The sequence below is a fragment of the Schistocerca americana genome, chromosome 5, assembly GCF_021461395.2.
Source record: "Schistocerca americana isolate TAMUIC-IGC-003095 chromosome 5, iqSchAmer2.1, whole genome shotgun sequence".
Lineage (NCBI taxonomy): Eukaryota > Metazoa > Arthropoda > Insecta > Orthoptera > Acrididae > Schistocerca > Schistocerca americana.
The window spans coordinates 105751119-105772200 of NC_060123.1; the positions used below are offsets into that span (position 1 = coordinate 105751119).

The following is a 21082-nucleotide window of genomic DNA, read 5'->3' on the forward strand; positions in this document are numbered from 1 at the left end:
TTTGATGTGTATATGAAACTGTCATATTTTTGGCAGTTGAAGATTGTCGTGTGTACCGAAGTTTTATACTCTGATGATTCTTATTAATAAATTTTTAGCATTGATACAAGTACATCATAAAACCTTCACGTTCCCATATCTGTGCTCCATACCGTCTCACTTTTGCATGGAGGCACTCGCTTCGTCTTGGGTTTTGTGTTTGTTTGTTATTGTCACCTTGTCTGTACATGGTTCAGGATACTTGACTTTCACGTAATGGTTTACTCTTGGTCTGCCTTCTCGGCTTTTTATATAGCTTTTTTGCAGACGACCACTCTAGTCTTTCGGCTACTCACCATTTACCCAGAAACCGACTCATCGCAGTGTTGCGCGTTTGTAAACTCCCATTTTAGGGAAGATCTTTTTCCACTAACACATTACCAACTTCAACAGTCACAGTTTAATTTAACGCTGACTTGATGCACTTCTGTGGAGTGACATGCTTGACATAGGGAGTGGACCACATCTCAGTGACACGAGTAGTTATAACAAATAATATAATGAATACTTCTACTTGAAATATTTTTTGTAACTCTCAAAGCTTTCTTTTCAAGTGATATACGTCACACAATCAAAAAATAAAATTAGTAAATTCAAACAACGTAAAAATTGAGAAACGTTGATGTTTGTAGAAATATCATAATTTTTTATGTTGTTATAGGAAGGGCAAATGCTGTACGGAGTTAGCTCAAGATATAGCATTACATGAACGAAAGACTAATATTACTTAACTACATAAACTGATATTTACTATGGAAAATTAAAGGTAGGAATATAGTGTAAGACTAGAAAATCTATAATGAATTGATAAGCAATCAGTTGCATACAATAAATTTAACTTCTTGGTTGATTTCGACACTTAGTGCCCTTCTGCAAAAGGTTATGCCTGTCGCATTATTTTCGAGTATCAGTAATAAGTATTGCTTATTGCTCCTGCATATATGTTTAGGACCATGGAATTGTGCTTTATGTACTTTACTATTGATACTCGCAAATAATGCGATAGGCCTAACTATCTGAAACACGCCAAGAAACTAAATTTCGTACATTCAAGTGACTGCTAGTTATTTCATTATGTAATACTACAGTTGGTGAATATGGAGAAAGTGCTAAACTAAAAGATCCGTTACAATCAAAATCAAGAAGGTTTTTATTAATTAAACATAACAGATGTCCCCGAACACGAAAAGTTTCGAGGCGTTCATTGCAACTAGTACCCTTTGTTACAATATCGTCATCTGTGCAATCTTCCTCTCGTGTAGTGTTCGTACGATCGCCTTTCTACTAGGAATATTCTCCTCGTCATTTGTTTAACAAACGCGTCATGAATATCGTTGTCTTCAAGCAACTCCTGACATATACGTTGAGTTCTCACATTACATGCCAACCAATTATTTGAATAAAGTAATATATATCGTACAAAAAACATTAGACGTGATAAGTATCATAAACTCACTTTATTTTTGACTCTGACGCCAAAATGTACTTGATATAAACTGTACTTCAATTTCACATACTCGACTTTACTTGACGACCCTGGATGGCTACCGCAGACGTATCGACGCTTTTAGTGTGATACCACTGGCTTTATTGGTAGTAATACTGAAGAATTCATAACAGATGTCTCTAAAGACCCGATTTTCTTATGTCCACATACATAAAATTAACGAAAACTTGGCCAGGGGTGTGCTGAATCCCAGTGTACCATAGATGGGTTATTCAGGGTGGTAATTACAATATTTTATTATCTCTTTCGTAATTGTTGCTGCAGTTTTAACGATGGCGTGCAGCCGTATGATAAATGCAAATTTCCTTTACCTCACGTCTGTTGTCACAAATTTTTTTGTCATCAGACTACCCGTTTCTGTTTATAACGACCATCTTCAGATCTTTTTTATAAAAAGTGCCACTATGGCTCCAGTATATTAGGGCATGTTATTATAAAAGAGATCCGTAGATGGTCTTTATAGACCGAAACCGGCAGTCTGATGACAAACAAGTTTTTGACCATATATGCAAAGTAAAGGAAATTTATTCTATATTCGGTGTGGCGACCATGTGGCAGATGGTGAATAGTAGCGTGTAGTAAGCAGTGGGAGACGGCGCTCACCGCCAGGAAGGAGTCCCTGGTGACGGGCTGCAGCCGGCCGGCGGTGATGGCCAGCCGCCTCTGGGCGCGCACCGCCACGAACAGCAGCGCCCTCTGCACGGTGGGCGGAGCGTCCGGCCAGCCCGCAGACAGCGCCGCGTCCGCCACCAGCTGGCCCTGCAATGCGTGCGCGCACTCACACACACTCGTCACTCACAACGCACCGCACCGTCCGTGCCACAGCACAGTAGCAGCAGCGTGGCGCGGGCCGGCAACCCGCCACGCGCGAAATTGGCTGTTGGCGCTGCGAGGACTGGCCAGTGGATCGGCAAATTGAAGGACAAACAAACTGTTCAAACACTGCGGCTTCTGTGCCACTAGGTAGACGCCGCTCATCGCAAACCCAAAATCGCGTGACTATCAGTTTTGTTTTCAACCTATTTAAACGGCATGGAAACTGTCAATAAGGACAATTAATGACAGGGACCAGTTAGTTTCAAAATATACCCAGAATTCACCTACGCAGAGATCCTGGAGAAATGGTATGGACAAAAATGAAGCAGTCAGTTCTCACATTCCAAAGACAAAAGCATAGTACAGACATATTTTATTCCACTTGAGAACCAACTACAGCCACGCAACAAGAAACCTGACATTTACAGAGAAGGTGAAATTAATAAACATATATATTTACAATAAAAATCTTTGTTTATGGTCCGAATTATAAATCTGTCCAAAGAAGTGGGCCGATATACACTGAAGAGATAAGGAAAGCCGGCCGAAGTGGCCGTGCGGTTAAAGGCGCTGCAGTCTGGAACCGCAAGACCGCTACGGTCGTAGGTTCGAATCCTGCCTCGGGCATGGATGTTTGTGATGTCCTTAGGTTAGTTAGGTTTAACTAGTTCTAAGTTATAGGGGACTAATGACCTCAGAAGTTGAGTCCCATAGTGCTCAGAGCCATTTGAACCAGATAAGGAAACTGATACACCTGCCTAATAACGTGTAGGGCCACCGCGATCACGTGGAAGTGCCACAACACAACGTGGCCTGGACTCAACTAATGTCTGAAGTAGTGCTGGAGGGAACTGACACTATAAATTCTGCAGGGCTGGCCGTAAATCCCTAAGAGTTCGACGTGGTGGACCTCTTCTGAACACCACGTTGCAAGGCATCCCATATATGCGCAATAGTGTTCGTGTCTAGGGAGTTTGGTGGTTAGCGAAAGTGTTTAAACTTATAAGAGTGTTCCTGGAGCCACCCTGTAGCAATTTTGGACGTGTGGGTGTCGCTTTGTCTTGCTGGAATTGCCAAAGTCCGTCGGAATGCACAATGGACATGAATGGATGTAGGTGATCAGACAGGTTGCTTACGTACGTGTCACCCATCAGAATCGTTCCTAGACGGATCAGGGGTACCGTATCACTCCACCTCAACACACCCCACGCCATTATAGAGCCTCCGCCAGCTTGAATAGTCCCCTGCTGACATGCAGGGTCCATTGGTTCATGAGGTTGTCTCCACAGGCGTACACATCAATCCGCTCCACATAATCTGAATCGAAGCTCTTCCGACCACGCAACATGTTTCCAGTCATTAACAGCCCAATGTCGGTGTTGACGGGCCCAGGTGAGGCGTGAAGTTTTATATCATGTAGTAATCAAGGATACACGAGTGGGCCTTCTGCTCCGAAAGCCCATATCGATGATGTTTCGTTGAATGGTTCGTACGATGAAACTTGTTCATGACTTAGTATTGAAATCTGCAGCAATTTGTGGAAGGGTAGCACTTCTGTCACGGCGAACGATTCTTTTCATTCGTAGTTGGTTTCGTTCTTGTAGGATCTTCCTCCGGCCGCAGCGAGGTCGTAGATTTGTTATTTTACCCGATTCCTGATGTTCACCGTACACTCAGGGAATGGTCGTACGGGAGAATCCCGACTTCATCGCTACCTCGGAGTGCAGACTACAACACTACGTTCAGACTCACTTAAATCTTGATAACCTGTCATTGTAGCAGCAATAACTGATCCAAATGGTTCAAATGGCTCTGAGCACTATGCGACTTAACTTCTAAGGTCATCAGTCGCCTAGAACTTAAACCTAACTAACCTAAGGACATCACACGCATCCATGTCCGAGGCAGGATTCGAACCTGCGACCGTAGCGGTCGCTCGGCTCCAGACTGTAGCGCCTAGAACCGCACGGCCACTTCGGCCGGCAACTGATCCAAGAACTTGTTGTCTTATATAGGCGTTGTCAACCGCAGCAGCGAATTCTGCCTGTATTTGAATATGGATGCCTATAGCAGTCTCTTTGGTGTTTCAGTGTACATACTACGCAAGCCGCTGTACAGTGAGTGGTAGAGGGTGCTCCACTTGCAAATAGAGCGAGGGAAAACCGATTGTCTGTATACTTTCGTACTTTCACTAATTGCTCTTAACTTATGTTCGTGGTCCTTACGTGAAATGTATGTTGGCAGCAGTGGAATCATTCTGCAGTCAGTTTCAAATTCCGAGTCTCTAAATTTTCAGAATAAAATGAACGCGTCATGTCTGTTCTTTCGGAAATGAATGCAAGTGATTTCATTAGTTCTTTCCAACCTTTTTCCTTTTCCCCCCCTCCCCCACCCACATTCAGTTTACGTAATATGTGCCACAGCTGCGGATTGTGCATGATGTCGGCCCTTGTGGACATGTCCAGAAGAAAAGACACCACACATTCATGTAATCGATTAACGTCGATGATCAGTGACCCAAGAGCCTCCGGTGTTGATGCGCATATACTTTCTACCCCCAGTGGAATTTCAAATTAGCGAGCATGGAGGACACAGACAGGGACTGCCGATATGTGGACAGCGGATAGGTGACGCTGGGTGGGAGGGTGTCAGCCTGGGAGCGTGTAGAGGCAGTACGCGCATTTGTGGTAAACACTGTGTGTTGGTGGTGCAGTGGTTAACTAAAATGCTTAGTAAACAGCAGGCACGTTCTGGCACAAATTTTCGCTTGTCGCCACTGATTCCGCAATAATTCTCAATGCAGCTCATGTCATTATTTCCTTTCCTTTCCTTTCTCCCCCCATCCAACTTCAGTTTACATAATACACTCCTGGAAATGGAAAAAAGAACACATTGACACCGCCGTGTCAGACCCACCATACTTGCTCCGGACACTGCGAGAGGGCTGTACAAGCAATGATCACACGCACGGCACAGCGGACACACCAGGAACCGCGGTGTTGGCCGTCGAATGGCGCTAGCTGCGCAGCATTTGTGCACCGCCGCCGTCAGTGTCAGCCAGTTTGCCGTGGCATACGGAGCTCCATCGCAGTCTTTAACACTGGTAGCATGCCGCGACAGCGTGGACGTGAACCGTATGTGCAGTTGACGGACTTTGAGCGAGGGCGTATAGTGGGCATGCGGGAGGCCGGGTGGACGTACCGCCGAATTGCTCAACACGTGGGGCGTGAGGTCTCCACAGTACATCGATGTTGTCGCCAGTGGTCGGCGGAAGGTGCACGTGCCCGTCGACCTGGGACCGGACCGCAGCGACGCACGGATGCACGCCCAGACCGTAGGATCCTACGCAGTGCCGTAGGGGACCGCACCGCCACTTCCCAGCAAATTAGGGACACTGTTGCTCCTGGGGTATCGGCGAGGACCATTCGCAACCGTCTCTATGAAGCTGGGCTACGGTCCCGCACACCGTTAGGCCGTCTTCCGCTCACGCCCCAACATCGTGCAGCCCGCCTCCAGTGGTGTCGCGACAGGCGTGAATGGAGGGACGAATGGAGACGTGTCGTCTTCAGCGATGAGAGTCGCTTCTGCCTTGGTGCCAATGATGGTCGTATGCGTGTTTGGCGCCATGCAGGTGAGCACCACAATCAGGACTGCATACGACCGATGCACACAGGGCCAACACCCGGCATCATGGTGTGGGGAGCGATCTCCTACACTGGCCGTACACCACTGGTGATCGTCGAGGGGACACTGAATAGTGCACGGTACATCCAAACCGTCATCGAACCCATCGTTCTACCATTCCTAGACCGGCAAGGGAACTTGCTGTTCCAACAGGACAGTGCACGTCCGCATGTATCCCGTGCCACCCAACGTGCTCTAGAAGGTGTAAGACAACTACCCTGGCCAGCAAGGTCTCCGGATCTGTCCCCCATTGAGCATGTTTGGGACTGGATGAAGCGTCGCCTCACGCGGTCTGCACGTCCAGCACGAACGCTGGTCCAACTGAGGCGCCAGGTGGAAATGGCATGGCAAGCCGTTCCACAGGACTACATCCAGCATCTCTACAATCGTCTCCATGGGAGAATAGCAGCCAGCATTGCTGCGAAAGGTGGATATACACTGTACTAGTGCCGACATTGTGCATGCTCTGTTGCCTGTGTCTATGTGCCTGTGGTTCGGTCAGTGTGATCATGTGATGTATCTGACCCCAGGAATGTGTCAATAACGTTTCCCCTTCCTGGGACAATGAATTCACGGTGTTCTTATTTCAATTTCCAGGAGTGTATTTCTCACTAGTATTCCTCGAACAGAACGTCGCCCTTCCTCCAGGGATTCCACTGTGACATTCCAAAGCATCTCTGCAATACTTGCAAGTTTTATGAAACTACCGGTAACAAATGTAGCAGCCCGCCTCCGAACTGCTTCGATATGTACCTTTAATCTGACCTGGAGCAGATGCCAAACACTCTAGCAGTTCTCGTGGATATGTCACATCATATACGCTGTCTACTTTACAGATCAATTGCACTTTCCGTAAATTTTCCCAATAAATTAAAGTCGGGCATTAGCCTTCCGTACCACAATCTTTACATATTCTTTTCATTTGACATCGTTTTGCAACGCGACGCCCAAGTATTTAAAAGACATATCTGTGTCAAGCAGGACACCACTAACTCTGTAATGGAACATTGCGTCATATTCAGCCGCAATAAGTTACATTTTCTATGTTTGGAGCCAGCTGCCATTAATCATACCAACCAGAAATCTGTCTAGATTTTGTGTCCTCTTTCACTCAACTTCGACAACTTCCCTTACACCACAGCATCATCTGCAAACAACTCCAGATTGATGCCTACCCTGTCTACCAAATCATTTACTTATTTAGAAATTAATAGGGATCCTGTCACTTTTCCCTCCGGCACTTCAGATGGTAGCCTTGTCTCTGACGAACACTCGCCGTTAAGTATAACGTACTTGATTCTATTAATTAAGAAGTCTTCGAGCCACTCACATATCTGGGAACCTATTCCATATGATAACACATTCGTTAACATTCTGCTGTGGGGCAGCGAGTCAAATGCTTTCCGGAAATCTAGAAATACGGGGATTACGGAAGTGTCCGATTCCACCCCTCCACTTTGATCCAGGACTTATCAATATGGCGGAAATGGCTATTCTAAGAGTCTCCAATATGTCGCCTATGATGTCACTACATACACGCGGGATCAAACACGAAAATACGTATCAACAAGACAATAACGTCACCCTTCAACAATACAATCAGACTATCGGGTCAGTCGCGGAAAATTGGGGATTTTATGAAGGGGAAAAATAAATATAACAGTAAAAAAAGACACACCACGATCCCAAAACACTCAAAATGTCGAAGAAAAAAAAATTACAAAATCAACAGGAATCACACACTTCTTTATACCCAAGGCGTAATCAAACACAACATCTACCAACACAACCAACTCATAATCTACGTTCCGTAATTACGTTACACACCACAACATCCTTACGTCATGGGTCAAAGCGGACTGGTAGAAACGGACGCTTCCGTTGACCCGAGATTATGGAACCTGTCTGTTGCTCTTCATCCATGTTTCGCAGTGTATTATGTGAGAAGAGGCAAGCTGAGTTCTATACAAGCGATGTTTTCTCTATCAGTGCTAACTCGGAGACAAAAGGTTTTCGATTTCAATGAAATTTATTATATTGAAACCCAGAATATGTTCAATACTACTTTCGCTGCAAACCGATGTTAAGGATATTGGTCTGTAATTCAGCGAATTCGTTCTTTTACCCTTCTAATATCCGAGAGTCACATGCACTTTTTTCCGGTCACTAGGCACTTTTCGCACTGTGAGAGATCCGCGATAAATACGAGCTGCGTAAGTGGTCGATGTCATAGACTGCCCTTTGTGAAACCAAATTGGGATTCCATCCGGACCTGGAGACTTATTTGTTCTCAACCTCTCAGTTGCTTTCCTACGCTGGAATACATGCTACTACTCACCCATATGGATTTCTGTTCGTTGTTAAAACGACGGAATGTTGATCGATTTTCCTGCATGAACGATTTCTTAAACGTTACAATTAAATTTTGGCTTTCGTTTTGCTCTTTTCAACTACCACGCCATACTGGTAGATGAGTGACTGGATGGAAGCTTGAGACCAACCTAGCAATTTAATATTTTTCAAGTTAGTACACACAACACACACGCTAAAGCCAGAAGAAGGATGCCTCAGCCTAATCGATTTTCTATCGAAATGTTCGCTCTGCTGATGTAAAGGAGATTCAAAATAGAAGACAATCAGGCTTCTCCGACTGCTGTCTTTTTCGACGAATGTAGACTAGCAGGCCGAAACCGCATCAATGAAACCCCCATAGATTCCAATTACACAAAGCTACCTGTGACAGTACTTTATGCAGAAGAACTATATGACAGGAGGTGCCCTCTGTCAAAAAGAGAATGCTGCATATAAAATGTATGACGAAGTCACTGACAGTTCACTCAGGAGTACAACTGAGTCAACATTTACGCAATACTGGTGGAGCATCGTACAGCAAAATGTCCCTGCGTCTCATTTTTTTTCCTTTTTCATCATGGGAAATCCGCAGCTAATGGTACGAGGTTGTTAATAGGACGATACCGGCCAATGAATAACTGGCAGGCACGGACCTGGTCAGACAGACGCAAACACTCTGTAGCAAAGGCTTCTGTGTCGAACGGTCGCAGACGTTTGCTGATAGTAAAAGTTTTACCAAAAAGGATAACGTAAAGCATTAACACGCGATTCCAGTATTTGGGGAGTCTTGTAGGCCCCATATAGATTCCTGCTTACCTACAAACTTGGATGTAGATATTACACTGTATCACACAGTCAGCTAGGTAAATACCGGACTGATACCAACGAACCGCCTGCTTCACAAAGGTACTCTCATACTCATATATGTTTCACTCAATACACAGAAACATGGAGCACATGAATTTCGTCCAGTGGTATGTATGGAGTCATAAAGGGCAGCCAGCCACACATTGTCATTAACATTACTTGAAGCCATAAACAACATTTAAGTTCAACATACATGTTAACATTCAACATTAAAAATTCTTAATTTTTTCTCTATATTTACCTTCATTAATTTTTCTTAGCACATCGATCATTCCAAAACCAAATTAATGTTTATTCCAACATTTATTACATAATACTTTAAATCATCAAATTTTAAATCTCATGCAGTTAACTCATGATAAATATGATTAAAATTTGTGTCATCTTGCCTGAAATATTTAGAAAATTTAGATTATCTCTAACTAATTGTTTTGGTAATTTTGAATATGTTTTACTTACATAAATCATTCGATTCCTTAATGTCTCCCCTTGTGAAATATTCTCTAATGATTTCTTCATTTTTGAGAGAGAAGTCAAAAAAAATTACTGAATTACCTTCACACTCATCCAATAGAACAATTTCATTCTTATTTTCAATAAAATTAGCAATTTTTTTCATAATTGTATCCACAATTTGTAGCATCTTTTGATAAGTTATTGATATTTTGGTTGACCCAAACTTTTAGAAAAACGTACAAATGATTAATTGTATTCCAGTTCAACCATCCAAGAGTTAGAATATAATTATCAAACATTAATGTAGTTTTTCCACATCCACTCTGTCCGATTATTGTATGTTGAACTGAATTTAGATGAAGTTTACCATGTTTGATTTTTATTTCTTTTCAGGAATTCTTGCCATTGACCCCAGTCTGTCATTTATTTACAGAATTTTTACGATTATAGATGAGTAGATTTTTCAATTGAGAGATGAATCTTATGTTCTGAAGAAACGATTAACTGTTCCAGTAAGATATTTTAAAACTGTTTCATGGGTTGGCTTTTATTCAACTGTTTTAAAACCAAAAATAATATAGAAAATAATAAATTATATTGCAATGGAGAAATTATAAAAATTTATACTGGCCATTACAGTTTGAAATGAATATTAAAATCTGACAATCAAAAATCCAAGTATTCTTACTGAAGCAGATGAAATATTAAATAGAATTGTTATCAAAAGTGATAAAAAATATACACAGATAATGAAGATTGCATTATCAAGTTTTGGGTTTTAGTAATAAGGTTATTGAGCCAAATCAAAACACTTTTGCTAATAGTATTCCTAAAACCATGAATTAGAATTAATAAGCAAAAATTTTAATTAGGCTAATGGAATGCTTCTTAAACGTAATGCTTATTTGCATTGAGAAACTAACATTATAGCTTCATTGAAACCAAATTCTGAATATGAAGATCCTATAATTCAATAAAAAATCCAATTTTAGATACTATCCAAAATTTTGAGATAACTATAACTGATGAAAATGATAATTTGATTTACTTCAATAGTGATTTTCTAACAATAATTATAAAATGAATTAATGAATTTTTGTCTTAATATATCATGGATCAAAACAAGAGTTACCAATTTTACTTGATTCCTGTTAATGAGAAAACAATAAATATTTCAAATCTTCCAATATAGAATTTACAATTGATATTGGCGATGGCTGGGTTCATCCTAATCATGCTCAGTTATATTTGAACTTCAGTATTATTTGATATGATGGAACAGATTATCCAACTTGTAATGGAAAATCCAATAAAAGTTAATCAATAAATGTGTAGCAAAACTGTTCAATGTTATTAAAACTAAGAAAGGAAATAATATTCAATTCCAATTAAATATCCTTTTATTTTTCTTCAGCACTGATTTCACTTCACTTCTTGTCTTTCAAATGAATTGGTTATTGAAGGTCATATTCTTATCAATGGATAGGTAAAAAGTTAGAAAATAGATGTTCTTTACCCTACAGAATGATTTGGTGGATTTTTAAAAGTTTATAAAGGAAAAATGTTTGAAGGTCATTTAACTGTAATTTTTAGTTGGAGTTCAAGTTCTGAAGATTCACTTTTTCCATAGGATGCTGGAGTTGAAGATGTGACAACACATCCAAAAGAAGGATAAATTCATGTAGAATCGATAGAAATTCGAGTTCTTTTGTTAGTTATGAAGCACAATATTCACTGGAATTAGAACAAGAAGGACTAAAAATCCAGAAATTCATATTCTTTAATTGAACTCGAAACAGTCGAATTTGCTGGCTTACGGGGAAAACGAAATTCCACTGAACTTGACATGCCTTATTTTATTTTTGTTGTTTTCCAAACTAATCGAAAAGATAATACATTGTTTGATCCTTCTTTGTTCGATCATGTAAAAATATCTATATCAAAATTGAAGAAATGGAGGTTTTCCACAAGAACTGTGGAATCTTCATCCACCAAATAACTTCTTTAAGCTTGTGATTCTTTTAGATATTTTAAAAGAATGTCTCAATTAAATAATTATATTAATCTGAGTCCATTAAATTTATTCAGAATTATCCTATTTAAGTGATTAATATGACTATGAGATTGAATTTTGTAACTACTTTAAAGATAACAGTGAAATTATGTACATTCTTGTATGAAAATATTCCAAATTATGAAATAGGTTATGTTAAAATTTGTGGTAAAAGGAATTTGACTTATGAGTCACTTCATGGAATGCTTACTGAAAATTTGTAAACTGAAAACTTGATTTCTCAAAAAATGAAAACGCACTTCAAACACAAGGATTAGGGGATCAATTCAATTTATTTTCGTTCTTGGTTTTTTAAGGGTCTTCCTTCTTCATTTTACCATTTCCTAAATTTTTGAATTCTTTTCTACATAAATAAAAAAATCGATGAATGGTAGCATTGAAAACCTGTTATATGAACTTAACAATTTAGTCATGGTCGCTTGGAAGTTCTTAAAAAATTTTAGGACCTTAAAAAATATAAACCTTATGTTATTTAGAAAGCCATAATTTTGATAAAAAAATTTGAGGAAAAATATTTATTACTCTTTGATGAAAAACTAGAGTAGACTGATATACTGAAATTTACCTATCGATCTAAAAACAAAACATAAATTAGACAGTTCATGTTGTCAATTTTGAATGAAGTTTTTTATTTTTTCTCTTCTAATTAAAAATTAAAATTTTCTTTACTATGAATTTCTAAGCTGTTAAACAGCTAAACTTTGTCCACAATATTCTTTTCTATTTGGTATTTATGTGGAATTCGATTTTTATTTATTCAAGAGGGCAAAAAGAATTTTTTTTTAAATTTGGGGGTTGGGGAACGATATTTTTTGTTTGGATAAACAAGAAAATGAATTCTTGGATTGCAAACTTGAAATCTGTGCCTGAAAGACACTTCGAGCCTAATGTCTCATCTCACTAATGTCGGTGTTGTATTTGCTGATGGCAGCACCAGCACTTTTATATCAAACTGGGATCCCTATCTTGCTCATAAAATAGTAGATGTAATATTTTGCTGAAATCAGCATCAGCACATCCTTATCTCGAAGGTCATTGTGGAATCCTGATGTCAGCATCAGCACTTCATTAGTGCCAAGGTCATTTCGCGAATCGCATCAAGCTACATACACCAGCTAGATATGATAACACCACGGGAATAGTTTAATATATAGGGCGAAAATAGTCATCAAATACGATAAAGTACCTGAACTGACTAAAATCGACTAAATTTCCTGAGTTATGTTTCCATTACTGACTTCCAGAAATTGGCTTAAGGAGTGCCTCACCAGTCACATTGGTAAATACACCTGAATCTATATATTATTTGGTACGGAATTATTAAACAAGTAGATAGCATATTTCTCTATAAATAATTGAAAACCTTTGTTTGTTTGTAAAATATAAATAAGGCATTGAGAATAAGTACTTGCTGCTGAGGAGCTTTATTTTAGTACCATCCCACAAACACTAATAATGACCGCTACGGTCGCTGGTTCGAATCCTCCTTATGGCATGGATGTAGGTGATGTCTTTAGCTTAGTTAGGTTTAAGTAGTTCTTAATTCTAGGGGACTGATGACCTCCGCCGTTAAGTCCCACAGTGCTCAGAGCCATTTTGAACTAATAATGCAGAATAAAGTTTGTTTCACTGTCAGTTGCTTACTGATCTATCATAACAGGGAAACATTAATCTCCACAACACTGCCAGCAGCACAGTGTGTCCATTTTGATTGGCCCCAGTCTCACATAAAAACCAGAAACATCACCAACAAATCATTCCCTTACGTTATTATGTGCTGCAATTTTTTTTTTTTTTTCAAAATAAGCTACGAAATCAATAACATATGAACACTGCACATGATATTCAGATACTTTTTTGCCTCACTAAACTACAATAGAAATCTACATTAATGGATATCGGATGATCTCTATACTTCTGCGTTGTCATACAGTTCTATAACGTTTCCTAGGTGGGGAAATACGTTCGCCTAGGGATGAAACCTCACATGTAGAACGACACCTAGGGACGTACTATACGATAAAAGAGTGTGGGTTTATTGTGCACGGTGAATGAACTCCAAATGTGGAGGAAACCTATTAAATATATTTTTACTTCAAATCACTAGCCCAGAAGTGAGGTATGTTATTGGTAATCACCTTACACATTTCGAAAAAAGGCCAGGCATGCTACTATGGGAAATTTTTACGTCTTCCTTGGCTAAAGAATATGGCATTATCAGGCTGTAGACCACAATATACGGCTAGAGAATGGGTCTTTTGTTTGAACTCAATGGAAGACTTTTTGGGTATGTACACGATGACTTGCAATTTTGTTTTCAGTTAATCTGGTAAGGAATATTAATACATTACTTCGACACATTTTGTTAACCACACACCACTATCACTACTGTCATAACGTTAATTCGATTGTGTTTTATGTTTTACAACGTCGATACCATCGTCTCTGCAAATCGGCAACATCATTTCGTTGCACTCTCGCAAAGACACACACAAACACACACACACACACACACACACACAAACACAAACACACACACACACAACACACACACACACACACACACACACACACACGCACACACACACGCAAACTCTCACACAGCAGAGTTGAAGTACCATAACTTGTAAAACATATAGCCAGTTTGCTAAAGCTTTGGCTGCTGGGCATCCAAACATGAAAGATGTGGTTCAAGAAGTGATTTTTATCCGTGTAGTTAAGGTATACTAGGATCAATGGTTGGTGGAATCTGTGGCGTCTTTTCCGGCTGAGAAACACTAAATTTTAGAACACAACTACTTCTTCATCGACGTGTACGTATGTGGACATTGCAGAGAATATCATCACTTCAATATGTGTTGTGGCTTTGGGTTAGCATTTATAGCAACGGATTTTGGTCATACAATGATATACTAGCAGAAAATGCCTTGCTTTAGTCGTTAGGTGTTCTCCATTATGTGTACTTAATGCATCATTGTGCTTAGAATGTGTGCGAAGTCTCACATACAATGGATCCTCATTTTTTCCCTTATTATCGTGGACGTCTTTTATATTACAATAACCACGCATTTTAATAAGTAATACACGCAGTATAGATGCGCCAATGCTTTATTTTTGGGCCTTCTTTGTGCTTGTACGGTGTGAGATGTTTCACAATAAATGGAATGTAATTTCCTTAATTTTCGCTATATCAACTCTGCCATTTCCTTTGGATAGGTCACATCGCTCACTGTTATCGCGTTTGGTCATCTGTCTCGTGGGTGTATGTCCTGAAACTGGTCATGTACTTTTGCAGTTACAAGTGATATAAAATCCTAATAAAACATCTTTTTCTCCCCTCAAACACAATGCCCTATTCCTTCCTCACCTAATAGGACATTCGTATGTGTGTGTGTGATTATACGTGTGAGTGAGTGTCTCTGTATGGTGGTTGATGTAACTGATAATGTGATAATGGGTATTATTTTGACGAGACATCGTTTCCAAAAATTCAGCAGCATGGATTGAATAAACTTTCAAACATGTAATGCTTACGATGCAGTAGTATTGTAGAATATTGTGAAGTTATAATCCGCCCCAATAACAGAGTGGTCAGCGTTGTGGTTTATCATGCCAAGGGGCCCGGGTTCGATTCCCGGCGGGGTAGAAGATTTTCTCTGCACAGTGACTGCTTCTTGTGTTGTCCTCATTATTATTTCATTACCATCAGTGGAAGGCAACGGGACACCAGCACTGGAATCACTTCCCAAGACGCTTATGCGGTGGACCTCTCTGACGAGGCTCCCAGATGACAAGACCTGCCGTGCGTCAGATCACAAAGTTTAAAAAGTGACGTTGTAGGGGTCATATAATAATTGATCTGACTTTTACAGCGTTTTTATCTTGTACTTAAACTCAACTAGGCCCTACATAATCCAAGTAATCCTAGCTTTGTTTACATTGTTTGTTTACTTTTTACACAATTTAAAATATTGAGACACCATAAACGCGGAAAAAATATGGGAAATACAGTCAACAAAGCTTTAAAGAGCCTTGGCATCATCCGCACATAAAAAAAAGAGTTTCCTGAAGTCCTGAACATCGACATTGACTGTGGAAGTTGTATCACAGACACAGTTCCTTTGACTGTTCAGAGATGCCACTAAACCCGCACAAAGATGTAAACAGCCTTGCTTGAGTTGCTTCTATTTGACGGAGGGAGATCCGACAGCTGGTCAGTTCCAGTCATTCCACCAGGAAGGAGATACACGGCTCATGATGCCTGCAGTTCAACCACGCCTAGACGGTCAATATCGCGGTTCGATTGCGTCCTAGTTGTTACTTTATGCCAGAAGGGTCTCTCAACAATATAGGAACTGTCGACGACATGCCTCGGTCAGGCCGCCTAAGAGCTACTACCGCAGTGGATGACCACTACCTACGGATTATGGCTCTGAAGGTCCCTGACAGCAATGCCACCGTGTTGAATAATGCTTTTCGTGCAGCCCCAGAACGTCGTGTTACGGTTCAAACTTTGCGCAAGAGGCTGCCCAACTTCACTTCCGACGTCCATGACGAGGTCCGTCTTGGCACGACACCAAGCAGCGCGGTACGGATGGGCCCGACAACCGCTCAGGATTGGTATCACGTACTCTTCACCAATGAGTGTCGCATATGCCATCAACCAGACCATCCTCGGAGACGCGGTTGGAGGCAACTCATCAGGCTGAATGCCATAGGCACACTATCCGCGAGTGCAGCAACGTGGAGGTTCCCCGCTGTTTTGGGGTGGCATTATGTGGGGCCGACGAACGCCACTGGTGGTCAAGGAACGCCCGGTAAAGGCTGTACGATACGTGTATCTGATCCTCCGACCAATAGTGCCACAATATCGGCAGCAGACTGGCGAAGCATTCGTCTTCATGGAGGAGAATTCGCGCCGCCATCGTGCACATGTTGTGATTGATTTCCTTCAGGATAACGACATCACTCGAATACAGTGACAAGCATGTTCTCCAGACTGAACCCTACCGAACATGTATGGGATAGACTGAAAAGGGGGGTTTATGGACTACGTCACCCACCAAACACTCTCAGCGATCAATGCCGATTCGTTGTTGAGCAGTGGGATAATCTGTACCAACAGTGTCTTGATGAACGTGTGAATAGTGTGCCACGATGAATACAGGCATACATCAATGCAAAAGGACGTGCTACTGGGTATTAGAGGTACCGTTGTGTGTAGCATTCTGGACCACCACCTCTGAAGGTCTCACTGTATGGTGGTACAACATGCAGTGTGTGGTTTTCATGAGCAATATAAATGGTGGGACTGTTGTTTATGTTGATCTCTACTCCAGATTTGTATACAGGTTCCGGAATTCTCGGAACCGTGGTGATGTAAAAAATTTTTGTATGTTTGGTTCTGGGAGCAAACATTTGCAACTTTCGATTGCAAGTAGCGTAATAATCTTCTAAATTAATTAGGCTGATCAGGTTAGCCTCACGCCATTCATTTCTCATCTTCTAAAATGACACTTATTAGGCCTATTTTATAACTTTGTACACTAGTATGGTGACTATGTGTATATGTGGAAATTAACATTACAGCATTTGATCTTTCTTTACTTTGCAGACGTACTTTTGCTGACATTTTAAAGTATTATGATACATGACAATCATCATTTACGACTCTATTGCGGCTTAAACCACGCGTTCTAAATAGAGTGAATAGTTATCGTTTTTAACAGTGGCTACACCGTTCTCTACACTATAGCAATCTGTTAACGACAGTAGGAATCTCATGGTACAAGAAACGAACAAGGGATATTTTCTACAATGTTGGCATCCTTGTCAGTAAGAAACTATGTACCAAGTTTGAACCAATCTCGTATCTGAGCAGTGTTGCCATCTTCGTGTGACAATAAGCAACTACGATGTGAAACAGAACTCGATTTTATTTCCCGTTTTCGGGATTTATTGGACAGTATGTAGCTTAAACCTTATACAGGATGTTACAAAAAGGTACGGCCAAACTTTCAGGAAACATTCCTCACACACAAATAAAGAAAAGATGTTATGTGGACATATGTCAGGAAAGGATTAACTTCCATGTTAGAGCTCATTTTAGTTTCGTCAGTATGTACTGTACTTCCTCGATTCACCGCCAGTTGGCCCTCTTGAAGGAAGGTAATGTTGACTTCGGTGCTTGTGTTGACATGTGACTCATTGCTCTACAGTACTAGCATCAAGCACATCAGTACGTAGTATCAACAGGTTAGTGTTCATCACGAACGTGGTTTTGCAGTCAGTGCAACGTTTACAAATGCGGAGTTGACAGATGCCCATTTAATGTATGGATTAGCACGGGGCAATAGCCGTGGCGCGGCACGTTTGTATCGAGACAGCTTTCCAGAACGAAAGTGTCCCGATAGGAAGACGTTCGAAGCAATTGATCGGCGTCTTAAGAAGCACGGGACATTCCAGCCTATGACTCGCGACTGGGGAAGACCTAGAACGAAGAGGACACCTGCAATGGACGAGGCAATTCTTCGTGCAGTTGACGATAACCCTAATGTCAGCGCCAGAGAAGTTGCTGCTGTACAGGGTAACGTTGACCACGTCACTGTATGGAGAGTGCAACGGGAGAACCAGTTGTTTCCGTACCATGTACAGCGTGTGCAGGCACTATCAGCAGCTGATTGGCCACCACGGGTACACTTCTGCGAATGGTTCATCCAGCAATGTGTCAATCCTCATTTCAGTGCAAATGTTCTCTATACGGATGAGGCTTCATTCCAACGTGATCAAATTGTAAATTTTCACAATCAACATGTGTGGGCAGACGAGAATCCGCACACAATTGTGCAATCACGTCATCAACACAGATTTTCAGTGAACGTTTGGGCAGGCATTGTTGGTGATGTCTTGATTGGGCCACATGTTCTTCCACCTACGCTCAATGGAGCACGTTATCATGATTTCATAAAGGACACTCTACCTGTGCTGCTAGAACATGTGCCTTTACAAGTACGACACAACATGTGGTTCATGCACGATGGAGCTCCTGCACATTTCAGTCGAAGTGTTCGTACGCTTCTCAACAACAGATTCGGTGACCGATGGATTGGTAGAGGCGGACCAATTCCATGGCCTCCACGTTCTGCTGACCCCAACCTTTTGACTTTCATTTATGGGGGCATTTGAAAGCTCTTGTCTACGCAACCCCGGTACCAAATGTAGACAGTCTTCGTGCTCGTATTGTGGACGGCTGTGATACAATACGCCATTCTCCAGAGCTGCATCAGCGCATCACGGTTCCATGCGACGGAGGGTGGATGCATGTATCCTCGCTAACGGAGGGCATTTTGAACATTTCCTGTAACAAAGTGTTTGAAGTCACGCTGGTACATTCTGTTGCTGTATGTTTCCATTCCATGATTAATGTGATTTGAAGAGAAGCAATAAAATGAGCTCTAACATGGACAGTAAGCGTTTCCGGACACATGTCCACATAACATATTTTCTTTCTTTGTGTGTGAGGAATGTTTCCTGAAAGTTTGACCGTACCTTTTCGTAACACCCTGTATTTAATATGTTCGTATTCCATATCCGTAATTTATATCTTACAAGAAAACGTCAGTTTGTAGTTAGATATAGTGAAATATGCCAACTACTTGTTCTAATATTCCGTGGTGAATGACATGTAGCTTCGAATGGAATTTACCAACCTTGCTGGTGATCTAGTACGTAAACGAATTTAAGGAAGTCGGTAGTTCATATATAGTTGGCAAAATCTTCGTACTTACCCATAATTTATTTTTGTTGATGTTCATCGTATAATCCATATTGAATAAAGTATCAATTTCATTCCTTTACTGACCCTAGTCCTTTGCTGTCTATGTCGGCAGTACAATGTATCCTGCAACATTTAAGCTGTTTAGTTCTTCTTCATGAACTTCTATTCCCTTTCCTAATTTCTTGTTTGTTTCACTCACAGCTTGCTCAGTGTACAGACACGCTACAACCGTGTCTTAGCCGGTCGGTGTGGCCGAGCGGTTCTAGGCGCTTCAGGCTGGAACTACGCGACCGCTACGTTCGCAGTTTCGAATCCTGCCTCGGGTATGGATGTGTGTGTCGTCCTTAGGTTAGTTAGGTGTAAGTAGTTCTAAGTTCTAGGGGACTGATGACCTCAGATGTTAGGTCCCATAGTGCTCAGAGCCATTTTTTGAAGCATGTCTTACTCCCTTCTCAACAGCAGTTTGGATGTGTTGTCCTTCGAGAGTTATAACTGAATTCTATCTTTGTCCAATGTATTTTATCCCCACTTCTTTCAAAGTATTTAGTAATGTACTCAACTCAATATTTTCAAAAGCTTTTTCTCAATTTCATATTTATGCAGACGTAGGTCTACTTTTGTTCTGCCATTCATCTATTACCTGTGGGGTAAGTATTGCATCGCATGTTCCTATATTTCACCAGAAGCATAACATATCTTACCTGACGCCGGCTCCTGCCATAGTTTCCATTCTTCAGTAAATAATACATGTCAGTATTTTGCCAACATGATTAATTATACAAATGTTTCACTAGTATTTGAACCTGACAGTAATGCTTTATTTGGAATTGGTATTAGTATATTCTTCCCATAGTCTAAGAGTATTTAGATTGCGTCATATATCTTGCACACCAAGTGGAATTATCTAATCATGACTTGCTCTCCCAAGGACATCAGTAAGTCTGGGGGAATGACGTATATTCCAGGAATTTTATTTTCATTTCGGTCTCGTAGCTCTCTCAAATTCTTCTCCCACTTTATCATCTACTACTTACTCTTCTCATTGTACAATAGTGTCCTCGAGTTAGTATCCGTCATACTGACACCATATATATCCCCTTACTCTCAGCTTTCCGCTCTTCGCTATTTGAACTTTTTATATGAACATAGCCTCTTTTCTTTTCACCAAACGTGTCTTTAATTTTCCGATAGGCCTCATCAATCTTCACTCCAATATTACGTGCTATTACAGCCTTGCAATTGTCCTTTTGCCATTAGAACTCTGCCATTTTGCGAGTTCTGTTCATCTGTATTCCGTAGCCATCCCTCCTCTCCAAAATTTTTACATTTTCTTCGTTCGTCATCTACATCAAAATACAGGCATTCCTATTAGTCCTTATGTTTTTACCTATCTCATCAGATGTTTGTCTTCAAAATGTCTTCTCTCAAAGCGATCCACTTGCATTCTATTGAATATCCCCAGCCGCACTACGCCCCAACAGTTTCACTCAATCGTTCCGTAATGTTTCCT

The 21082-nt window shown here is 40.9% G+C and overlaps 1 protein-coding gene across 1 annotated transcript in view; it reads right to left on the reverse strand.

Annotated features, from left to right (window-relative positions):
- Nucleotides 1–21082, reverse strand: part of LOC124616222 — a 49826-nt gene that overhangs the window by 21318 nt on the left and 7426 nt on the right. The window contains exon 3 of the mRNA XM_047144525.1: nt 2150–2305. Coding sequence (XP_047000481.1) covers nt 2150–2305 — 156 coding nt within the window. The remainder of the gene's footprint in view (nt 1–2149; nt 2306–21082) is intronic.